At 43.0% G+C, this 12,139-nt stretch overlaps 1 protein-coding gene and 1 long non-coding RNA gene across 5 annotated transcripts in view; one reads left to right on the forward strand and one right to left on the reverse strand.

The window, feature by feature from the left end:
* Positions 1-3,501: 3,501 nt before the first annotated feature.
* card14 (caspase recruitment domain family, member 14) overlaps positions 3,502-12,139 on the reverse strand; it is a 33,268-nt gene continuing 24,630 nt past the window's right edge. For all 4 annotated transcript variants that reach the window (XM_034187700.1, XM_034187702.1, XM_034187699.1 and 1 more), the window contains exons 14-20: positions 10,812-11,052; positions 8,932-8,995; positions 8,737-8,857; positions 8,491-8,655; positions 8,097-8,215; positions 6,464-6,579; positions 3,502-4,156 (exon numbers count right to left, since the gene is read on the reverse strand). In XM_034187700.1, the coding sequence (XP_034043591.1) occupies positions 3,949-4,156; positions 6,464-6,579; positions 8,097-8,215; positions 8,491-8,655; positions 8,737-8,857; positions 8,932-8,995; positions 10,812-11,052 (1,034 nt within the window). In that variant the 3' untranslated portion in view covers positions 3,502-3,948. The remainder of the gene's footprint in view (positions 4,157-6,463; positions 6,580-8,096; positions 8,216-8,490; positions 8,656-8,736; positions 8,858-8,931; positions 8,996-10,811; positions 11,053-12,139) is intronic.
* LOC117525765 lies at positions 6,483-9,895 on the forward strand. Its single transcript, XR_004565137.1, has 3 exons — positions 6,483-6,617; positions 9,271-9,348; positions 9,448-9,895. It is a non-coding gene; the product is annotated as an uncharacterized LOC117525765 (long non-coding RNA).

Below are 12,139 nucleotides of genomic sequence, written 5' to 3' on the forward strand. Positions count from 1 at the left end.
GTGATACAATGCAAATAAAAAGTACTCAATCGCCTTTATTTTTCTGCTTTATTGCATATAAAATCAACTTTCACGCAAAAAGTTTTTAAATGCTCTTATTTCAAACTTTTAAAAAAATCTCAAATACAATCTCAAGTCAATCAAAATGTTAAACACAAAAATAGAACTAAATGATGACATCATTAGTAACCTGGCTGTCAGGTGTGTTTAAATAAAGAGATGAGAAAACGCCTGATCCTACGGTCTGATGAGTAAAGTGCAAATGTAATGGAGGCCAGCAGGTGTCGCTGTGCAGATGTAGTTATTAAAGCTCACTCCCAATAGCTCTAAAGGATTCTCTGGTCACAAGGCCAGAGCCCTGGGTTTTAGCCTTCTGGTTAGAGAGACCAACTTCCATGCTGAGGAGTGCGAGTTCGCGTACCGAGGGCAGCGAATGGGCGGAGTCATAACAACAGAATGCAGAGTGCAGCCACTACACAAAGATTAAAACACGAAGACCAAAGAACTCCACAGGCACCTCGCTGAAAAGATCGAAAAAGCACAAGGCAGGGGATGGTGACCAGAAATCTTCACCCCATGTGAGTGCAGTTAAATCAGCCATGAAGAGAGAGAAAAATAAAGTGACCCTCCGCAAGGAGTCTCATGAGGGGAGCCACCAAGACACCTATGGCAACATAGAAGGAGTTACAAAAATGAGGTAATTAACAGGACATAAAAGGGTTGAGTTCTTCATCTAAAAACTATTGCAGTCTAAGGTTCTAAAAACATTCTGGACTCACACGCCATTACAACACATTATATAAACTTTGCACAAAATTATTACCACTTTGAAAAATGTCAGCTAACTATTTTCCATATAAACACAACCCAGTCTGGAGCCCATGGATCCCCACGGGCAGCACAGTAGTTTAGTACTTGTTTTTATTAGTTTGTTTTTCTTCAAAAGGATGATTAAGGAGATCAGCTCAAGTGGTGGATCGAGATTGTCATCATCCCCCCCCCCCCCCCCCCATTTTCACTGTGGGATGGTGTTTTTTTGTTTGTTTGAATCAGGCATTTATCACGACATCTTCTGTGATTTTGTAGGATTTAATTTGGATGCTGTGGAACATAATAATAACGAGCTTTACACTCAGTAACAAACAGGGTAGAAAGAGACTAGAGTGCTGTTCTTTACAGATGACTGTGCGCTCTGAGTGCTGCTGTAGTTCAAGTAAAAATCAGACAATTGATGTGACAAAACAATAAATGGCTTCGATGTACAGAACGACTTCCTCTCTGAAATCACTGGAGCGGTTTCCCAGCAACGAGCGGGAGACTTTGGGGGTTTTGGACCCTGATGGAGCCAGAAATGTCTTCTAGGAGAAGAAATTGATTCAGTGCAGGGCTTTAAAAGAGGAGGGAAAAAAAGAGAGAGCTTCAGCTCCAGTCAATACCACGAGCAGAAAGAAGGGGGTGGTGGTGTGTAGGTGGCCATCAATTATCTTTCTTTGCTGCTGCACACTGGCAGTAAACTCAAAAGCCTGAAAATCAGCCTGACAGACAGAAACGTTCCTCTCATATGTGCCACTTCCGCTTTTTATTCTCAGCAGAACCATCTTTGATGCTCACAACCACGCCCACCTCCCCTCATTCACTGCTCTCTGCCTCCCCCGTGTGGACAGAGCAGGTAACAGCAGCTATTGAAGGGAGTAATTCATTTTAAACATTCATAGCTGAAATTATGACCAGATGATTATTGTGAAAAGCTGATTTTTTTGTATAAAAATTTAGCAGCTTAAAGGCATCTTGTGCAAAGAATGAAGTATCACGCCCTCTGTGCTCTGAGATTTTCTTTCTTTTTAAAAAGCATTCCTATCTGGCACAACATATGGACATGTTCTTGTTGTTGCCCATTCGGCTGCTGTTATTGTTCGGGGTCGCGCCAGCGGATACAACCAGATCCGCATGATTAAATGCAGTTTTGCACAAAGCAGAATTCTAAAGCTGTTAATAATCCTGAATACTCAGTGATGTTTAATGACAATATTATTTTACACAGTATGTAAATATCCCATTTCTACTTTTATGTAAATTAATAAATAAATAAAACACGACACACTATGTGACGTGTTTAGTTCCATCAGGTAAAGAAAGTAAAAAAAAATTAAAATTATCTTAAATTGTCAACAATATACTGTAGAGATACAAGTGTAACAGAATGTTTACATGAAAAAAGTAATGATAAATCAAAACAACAAATCACAATGTTGTTTTGAAAAATGTCTCACATATAATAAAATACGAGGTCTGTCAATAAAGTATAGGTCCTTTTTATTTTTTTCAAAAACTATATGGATTTCATTCATATGTTTTTACGTCAGACATGCTTGAACCCTCGTGGGCATGCGTGAGTTTTTCCACGCCTGTCGGTGACGTCATTCGCCTGTGAGCACTCCTTGTGGGAGGAGTCGTCCAGCCCCTCGTCAGAATTCCTTTGTCTGAGAAGTTGCTGAGAGACTGGCGCTTTGTTTGACCAAAATTTTTTCTAAACCTGTTGAGACACATCGAAGTGGACACGGTTCGAAACATTCAGCTGGTTTTCGGTGAAAATTTTAACGGCTGATGAGAGATTTTGAGGTGATACTGTCACTTTAAGGACTTCCCACGGAGCGGGACGTCGCGCAGCGCTCCCAGGCGCCGTCGTCAGCCTGTTTCAAGCTGAAAACCTCCACATTTCAGGCTCTATTGATCCAGGACGTCGTGAGAAAACAGAGAAGTTTCAGAAGAAGTCAGTTTCAGCATTTTATCCGGATATTCCACTGTTAAAGGAGATTTTTTTAATGAAAGACGTGCGGACGGATTGCAGCGTCGGCTCACAGCCGCTGCGACGCTCCGCCACAGGAAAAACACCTCTGTTGGAACCCATAAGGACAAGTTGGAACATGCCCAGCTGTTAAACAATTTCTCAGATACTCACTCCACTGAAAGCCATCAAAAGCCGCCTGGATTTTACAAATGGTTATCAACACGGAGGTGTTTTTCCTGTGGCGGAGCGTCGCGGCGGCTGCGAGCCGACGCGGCAATCCGTCCGCACGTCTTTCATTAAAAAAAATCTCCGTTAACAGTGGAATATCCGGATAAAATGCTGAAACCGACTTCTTCTGAAACTTCTCTGTTCTCTCACGATGTCCTGGATCAATAGAGCCTGAAATGTGGAGGTTTTCAGCTTGAAACAGGCTGACAACGGCGCCTCGGAGCGCTGCGCGACGTCCCGCTCCGTGGGAAGTCCTTAAAGTGACAGTATCACCTCAAGATCTCTTATCAGCCGTTAAAATTTTCACCGAAAACCAGCTGAATTTTTCGAACCGTGTCCACTTCGATGTGTCTCACAGGTTTAGAAAAAATTTTGATCAAAGCGCCAGTCTCTCAGCAACTTCTCAGACAAAGGAATCCCGACGAGGGGCTGGACGACTCCTCCCACAAGGAGTGCTCACAGGAGAATGACGTCACCGACAGGCGTGGAAAAACTCACGCATGCGCACGAGGGTTCAAGCATGTCTGACGTAAAAACATATGAATGAAATCCATATAGTTTTTGAAAAAAATAAAAAGGACCTATACTTTATTGACAGCCCTCGTACATGTGCAGCTACAGTAAATAAAATTACAGCTTAAATCTGTCTGGTACAGTTTGCAAAGCTGAAGCATTTACTCAATCGTATCACAGATACATACTCGTGCTTACAAAAACAAAACTTGTAAATCAATTCTTAATCATTTACTGTGTTATTACAGAGCTTTTTTGCAAAAACAGATGAACGCAGAATATTATATTGTTCTGTTTGACGATCTACAATGTGCAGGGTTTTGAAAATTTTCTACCTGAAAGTGCGATATAGATAAAATATCATTATTATTATTAACACACACCTATTTTTGTGTGATACATTAACTCCAGAACTTGTTTCACCACAAGTCAGGCTCCACCCACACAATCTTCTTCTGCTCCGCCCAGATAACTGTGCGCAGGCTGGTCAGCAGGGTGGCGCTGTCGCACCAGGAGTCCGGGGACATGCTGTGGTACAGACATGGCAGCTTGTCCAAGAGCGGCTCCTCGTTCTGTGAACACGTCAGCAGCTGCTCCTCCGAGTGGCCGTTTCGATGCAGCTTCGACCTGATAGAGCATGAGAGCAAAGACGGACATGAAACAGAAAATCTCATTATCTTATAAACCTAGACCACGTTGACATCATAAGACAGTTCTAAAAAATAATAATAATAAACCAATTTAAAAAGACAATCATTTTGTAAAGTAACTGTTTCATCCACTTATTGATGGTTTCAAACAACAAACATCTGCTTTAAGGAATTCACAGTGAACCATTTTATGAGGCATTTGTTTAATTTTGAGAATGTCAAACCAACAAAGGATTGTCTGCAAAAAGGAATTCCCACCGTCTTTTACACTCAACAAAAATATAAACACAACACTTTTGGTTTTGCTCCCATTTTGTATGAGATGAACTCAAAGATCTAAAACTTTTTCCACATACACAATATCACCATTTCCCTCAAATATTGTTCACAAACCAGTCTAAATCTGTGATAGTAAGCACTTCTCCATTGCTGAGATAATCCATCCCACCTCACAGGTGTGCCATACCAAGATGCTGATTAGACACCATGATTAGTGCACAGGTGTGCCTTAGACTGCCCACAATAAAAGGCCACTCTGAAAGGTGCAGTTTTGTTTTATTGGGGGGGATACCAGTCAGTATCTGGTGTGACCACCATTTGCATCATGCAGTGCAACACATCTCCTTCGCATAGAGTTGATCAGGTTGTCAGTTGTGGCCTGTGGAATGTTGGTCCACTCCTCTTCAATGGCTGTGTGAAGTTGCTGGATATTGGCAGGAACTGGTACACGCTGTCGTATACGCCGGTCCAGAGCATCCCAAACATGTTCAATGGGTGACATGTCCGGTGAGTATGCCGGCCATGCAAGAACTGGGACATTTTCAGCTTCCAAGAATTGTGTACAGATCCTTGCAACATGGGGCCGTGCATTATCCTGCTGCAACATGAGGTGATGTTCTTCGATGTATGGCACAACAATGGGCCTCAGGATCTCGTCACGGTATCTCTCTGCATTCAAAATGCCATCAATAAAATGCACCTGTGTTCTTCGTCCATAACAGACGCCTGCCCATACCATAACCCCACCGCCACCATGGGCCACTCGATCCACAACATTGACATCAGAAAACCGCTCACCCACACGACGCCACACACGCTGTCTGCCATCTGCCCTGGACAGTGTGAACCGGGATTCATCCGTGAAGAGAATACCTCTCCAACGTGCCAAACGCCAGCGAATGTGAGCATTTGCCCACTCAAGTCGGTTACGACGACGAACTGGAGTCAGGTCGAGACCCCGATGAGGACGACGAGCATGCAGATGAGCTTCCCTGAGACGGTTTCTGACAGTTTGTGCAGAAATTCTTCGGTTATGCAAACCGATTGTTTCAGCAGCTGTCCGAGTGGCTGGTCTCAGACGATCTTGGAGGTGAACATGCTGGATGTGGAGGTCCTGGGCTGGTGTGGTTACACGTGGTCTGCTGTTGTGAGGCTGGTTGGATGTACTGCCAAATTATTTTACGCCTTTGGAGACGGCTTATGGTAGAGAAATGAACATTCAATACACGAGCAACAGCTCTGGTTGACATTCCTGCTGTCAGCATGCCAATTGCACGCTCCCTCAAATCTTGCGACATCTGTGGCATTGTGCTGTGTGATAAAACTGCACCTTTCAGAGTGGCCTTTTATTGTGGGCAGTCTAAGGCACACCTGTGCACTAATCATGGTGTCTAATCAGCATCTTGATATGGCACACCTGTGAGGTGGGATGGATTATCTCAGCAAAGGAGAAGTGCTCACTATCACAGATTTAGACTGGTTTGTGAACAATATTTGAGGGAAATGGTGATATTGTGTATGTGGAAAAAGTTTTAGATCTTTGAGTTCATCTCATACAAAATGGGAGCAAAACCAAAAGTGTTGCGTTTATATTTTTGTTGAGTGTAGATGTCACCATCATAGTGTTTCAAGCACTTTCAAACAGTGAATCATTTTCTGAAACTTTTTCCTCTTCAGCAGCACCGGAGCACCCCAGGGCACAGTATTGGCCCCTCTTCTCTTCACCCTGTACACCTATGATGTGTGCTCCAACTCTGTGTCACATCCAGAAGTTCGCAGATGACACAGCTACTGTTGTATGCATCTGTCACAACTATGTGTGATTATATAATATTTCAGGAGGGTTGTGAAGCTGAAGTCCACCCCTGGCTATGCCTATGGTCCAGACACTGGAAAAACTGGATCCTGTTTGGTTATTGCACTAGATTTAAGTTGATCACTTCGTTTGTCTAATCCACTGCCGAATCACTTCAGTTCACCACTGTCACCCTTCCGTATGATTTACCTCAGTTTCCGTGCAGTCCGTGCAGATTGGGCGATGAAGATGATGATGGGGAAGATCTCAGCCCTCTGCAGCCGCCGCACACAGTCCAGACCCAGAGGCAGCACACAGTGGATCCCCTGCAAGCAGCAGTTTGGATCAACAGGACAAATATCATGTAAAATATAGCAGAGCATCATCTGCAGATGTGGATATAAGCTTTAAACATTTTAAAATTGCACCTGTCTTTCTGAAATTGTTACACATCAAAGGACAAAGAATCGAGATGATTATTTCTTTGTGTTGCACCGATAAGAGGAGACAAAGCAGCCCAGCTCCTCTGTAACTGATCCTTGTGGATACAGGAGCTCTTTTAAACAAACGGTACAATAGAGATCATGCCAGGTTAGACCGAGGAGCATCGCTGTCACATGACACTTTAGCACCACATCGGCTTCCGCCCTCATGTGGTTTAGAGCAGGAATAACGTGCCAATATTGTCAAAAATGCAGCAGCATTTCCACGTGCTGGTTAAAGACACATTTGATCCCATTATTGTCGAGCGTGTTTCGTTAAAGACCAACGTCAGCGGTGCCTCAATGCTGATTCCACATTTTCCAAGCTTTAACCTCCGGTGGTCTGACATGAATCAAACCCAGAAGTGGAAAATCTTGCAGTTCCTTGAATGGCCACCTGAGGCTGGCTCAAAAAGGGAGCTGCTTAGACTGTATATACTTCCCATAGAAACTCATGTTAAATGTTCAACTTTACAGCAGAAATAAATATGTTTACAACCTGATACAAAAAAAAAAAGAAAAAAGGTTTTGGTCTTTTATAACTAGTTCCCCCCTGCATGACAGCCACATGGAGGTGAATTTTGTTTGATAACTCACCAGGTAAACATACTTTAAACCACAAAGTGATGAATAATTAGGGGTGGGGAAACTTTGATTGACAGCTAGTGTGTGCCATGAGCCACGTAAAGAGTCCCGCTAGCAGAGACCACTAACAGTGGCTGCTAGCTATTGAGGACTGGCTCTGTCTGTACTTTCTGCCAATGTTATTACAAATATCTACTACTACAAGCAACAGGATTGTCATCGTGTCCCACAGCAGCCTGTACTCAAGGTTCTTGAAATGGAGCAATATCACCACCTTCTGCACATTTACTATTACTGCAGGTACAATAGAATTTTGCCAAGAGCTCCAGTCTGTAATAATATGGCTTATTGTGTAGTTAATTGTCCGAGTGGACCATCTAAGCAGTCTGTGCACCAGGATTTCCGTCAAGGAAAATTTACTGTTAGCGGGTAGCGATAGCATGGTAGCCCAGTACACAAAAATATTATTTAACAAGACACCCAAACCAAGGTTAGCTTATTAGCTTTAGGTTGTTCAGTAACTCTGATATGGGGGCTTCATTTGTCCTGCTCAGTTCACATGTAGCCCTGCCTACAGTTCACCACTTTGCCCATTTATGGGTTGGTTGGGACGTGTAAGCACTTCTAACATGGTGACACCCTGAGCAGCACTTCCTGAGTTCTGAAACAGCTCTTCAGAAAACCGATGTGTGACATCACAGAGAGTTTGTCCAGTATGATCTGACTGCTGTGTGCCTGCACTGATGAGGATGTGATTTCGTGTCTGGAGTTCCAACCTTCTTCACGACCTTCTCAACACTCTGCAGAGTGTAGCAGCAGTTCTGTCCCTGCTCGCACTCCTCCAGGATTTCAGACCGCTGCAGCCGGGCTGCGTGCTCATTGGAGCTCAGTACCTCTGCAGAGAGACGGAAGGGCATGAGGTCATAGAAATCCTTATCTACAGATGCTGTGACAGTTTCTCCTCAGTCACCTTGTAACGCTGTACAGTTCTAAATTTATTTTAACACCCCGGATTATATCAGCTGCTGTCATACTGACTGGCACGTTCATTTCCTTCCTGGTTCTCAGTAACACAAACCAGTAACAGATAAGGTTTTTGAGATGGTTAAGCAAGTAACAAAACATCCTCCTATAAAAGCATGACAGCGGAATAAAGGAAGACCCACTGACCCGGCTCACAGAGCTCAAAACCCGTCCAGGCTGCCAGCTTCTTGTCCAGGATGTGTCCCAGGATGGTGGGCAGCAGCAGGATGGGCCTGCAGCTGGGCGGGTAGTGGGGCGTGACCAGCGTGTAGGGCATGAGTGTGACGCAACTTCTGAGTGTGGATGAATCCACTGCGGAGCAAAACAGAATAACACTAAAACCAGCAAGTCTGTGAAGTCTGTGGTGCACGCAAGGTTTTGATTTTTTCAGACCTGGTTCTGCGCTCTCTGTATTTTCGTCCTCAACACTGACCCACATTGGGTTCCTGCCCTGACGCCCGGTGCTCACAATCCTCACGGCCTTCTGCTGCTCCTGGGACACAACGGGTTCAGCCTGATGGCATAAAGAAATGCAAAGAATGAGCAGGAGCCGTCAAACACAGACAGGCGTGGCAAGATCCTTCTTACCTTTCGGCCTTTCTTTGTCTGAAAGTTCATGTGTTCAATCGCCAGGATCAGAAGTCGCTGTGCCCTGTGAGAGACAAAAATACATTTGTGTCTTTGACTGTTCAACTTGTGATGAGTCTGTGTGGTTAAAAAAAAATACACCATGAAGACCAAACAACACTCCAGGCAACTCCATGAAATGGTGACTGAAAAGCACAAGTCAGGGGACAGACAAGAACAATTTAAGCCTCATAGCCTGTTTGAGACATTTGACAAAAGTTACAAAATACCCTAAACGTTGTTATTTTAGTCTGAAATTTTATGACCTTGACTGAAGTGTTTCAATATACCTTTCTACAGGTGCTACAAATTTCTGTACAATGAGGCTTTTCAGGTCTGAGGTGGATGTTTAGATTCACCAGTGTGGCTCAAATCAAGGTAAGTGGTGGTTTTAGGGAATTCATGTCTGTGTGTGTTTTTTAATGGGACAGTGCTGACAGAGTTCCAGGGTTGATGAGAGCTGTCTGTGCTGCCCAGGTTCCCGTAGAGACAGGCAGCTGCTGATCTTTGAAGGGTCGTGGGGAAATCTCGCGAATCTCGATGGTAACATTGACATCATCTCCTGTTACTGACCTGAATGAACCCATCTGGTAATCAGCAGAGGAACGTGGGGCGATCATGTCATCTTGAAGTCTAAACAAGAACTTTCATTTTCATTTGGCTACCATGACCTGGATGACTGAGAATTTTTGACTAAAAGATGTATGTTGTTTGTTCCATACTGCAAAAACAGCATCATCTTACATGTTGAATAAAAATCTGTCTTCCTTTTTGTCTAAATAGATTATTTATGCTTTCTAATAGAGATCCATTAGAAATTTAGTCTTAAGATACAAGAACCGTATTTGTAAAACATCTGCATAAAGGTTACAGAAGCTTTGGTAGATTGCTTGAACCTTGTATCAAAAATTGTTTGCACTACACTGAGTCAGACAGTCTGACTTATTTCAAGATCCCCTATCAAGCAGCATTAATGTCCTGCACTGGCGGCTAAATTGTCTTGTTTTAAATGCAGCGTTCTTATAGAGAAACTGTTATAAAGCTGGTGCCGCTGTGCTTACTTCCCAACAAAGTGCTCCATTTCTTTTTATTGTTCTGCTCTTTGTCAGTCTGCTAAAATTAAGAATGTAAAAAGACCCAAAAGATTTAGCTGCTTTACTTATTACTTTGCATTTTCTACTTATTTCTAGACAAACCAACTTATTTTAAAATTTCTTGTCAAGTAAAATAATCTGGCTGTACGGTCAGAAAACGTCATGAACATTAAGTCATTTTATCCTTAATTTATTATTATTATTATCAATCCATCTGCTTACTCCAATAAATGGTTACAGGGATTACTATTATTATTTCATTTATTTGTTACAAGTGCATGTTTGTGCCAGACCTTTTAACAGAATTACTAAATAAATAAATAAAATATACAGGGGACAGTATTTTATCAAATCTGTTGAAAATATGGGTCAGAGGTGAAGGGAGTTAATTTTTACCTGCAGTAGAAAAAAAAAAAAAAAGAGTCTGACCATTGTGGTGCTTTCGTAACAAAAATACGTTGGTGTGATGGAGGCCAGCATGAGTCTACTGCTGTGCATGTGGTAGTCAATATCCGACTGGTCAGAGTGTCCACCTCCCATGCTGCAGATCGTGAGTTCCCATCCCGAGGGGTGCGAGTGGGAGGAGTCAACACAACAACAGAACACAGAAGCAAGAGAGAGTACTGCTACTACGCTGACTCAGCGCTGTGTTTCTTAAGCAACAGCTGTACTGTGAAAGTCAGCACTCTGGTTGCAGAGAACAAAGAATGAATTCGTTGACCACCAGATGTCAGTCAGAGTACTGACCTGTAATAGTTGGGCAAATTTCCACTCTGGAGGTCCAGGAGCTGACAGGGGTGAACCTGGCTTGCGTACCACAAGCCCTCGGAGCTGGCGGGTCGCGTGTTGGTCACGTGCAGGATGTCGTTGCAGGAAACGGCGAGGGTTCCTTTGGAGCCCGCTGGGAGTGAGAGGTTGACACGCACGTAGAAGGAGTCCCCTGATGAGTTCCCTTGAGTCTGCAGCTGCTGGAGGAGCATCTCATAGTCTGAACAACAGGGACAGAGGGGCTCCTTAAATAACGATCCACTGACACCACGAGAGTCACTTTGTAGCTCACTGATTCTGCACAAATCAAGCTGCTCTTCCACTTATTCCTCCTGGCACATGACTGACTGTTTGTGGTGCAAAAACCCCAGTCGTGGCCTGAAGTGGGTTGTAACAGATGTTAATAGGTGGAAAAAGCAACATGGTACTGAAGGACACTTTAAGCTATCTGGAAAGTTTTAAGCATGTTAAAAAAAAAATGTGATATTCGTGGTCCAAAACAAACAGTCAGATGTTATTTGTGCAGATACCTTATTTACTCTAATAAACGCCCTGGGGGCGTGAAATTTCCGTCAAGGGGGACGTTTATTAACGATCGTTTGCGTGCACATGCATGAATGCCGTACACAGTACAGCCTTATGATACACAGGTACATGAGTACTGCATGCAAGAGAAGCAGCGCAGACTCAAAACAAATGTTTTTCTGCATGCAGTAGCTGCTACACAATTACATACTAGAGAACTGTGCTTGTAGAGCGCAAACCTCCGTCAACACTAGTTTCCAATTCCACAAAATTTGATTATGGAAAAAAATTTTCAAGGTCAAAGTCCTGTTAGAAGTGGCTTTTCATAAGCTAAATTAGATGTGATCAAATGTCAGGAGTATGTATTTAGTTAATGCTAAATAAGGAAAAATAAAGAAACTCAGATGTGCCACAACTTAAATAATTATTACTGATTTGAGAGATTAACAGTTTTATGATTTTTTTCTGTGTTTCTGAGTAATTCCTGACCAGAGGACATACCCAAAAGTCTAGAACTGTAACTCTGGAAGACATGAAAAACGAGTCATGTATTTGTCCGTTAAAAGAAAACTTTCATTGGACTTCCTGTCGGCTGACATGATGCTTGTAAATAACTTACCTGAACAATGTTGGCTTTGTTTTACGGATCGGCTCAGAGTTTGGCACTGATGGATCCATTCATGGCTGAGTGTGAAAACGATACTAAACGACTCGATTTCAGTAAATTTTTAATTTTAATGAATTTGTGATGCTGACATCACAGTGGCTGAATGATAAAAGTT

This window comes from Thalassophryne amazonica, chromosome 15 (assembly GCF_902500255.1).
Source record: "Thalassophryne amazonica chromosome 15, fThaAma1.1, whole genome shotgun sequence".
NCBI classification, from domain to species: domain Eukaryota; kingdom Metazoa; phylum Chordata; class Actinopteri; order Batrachoidiformes; family Batrachoididae; genus Thalassophryne; species Thalassophryne amazonica.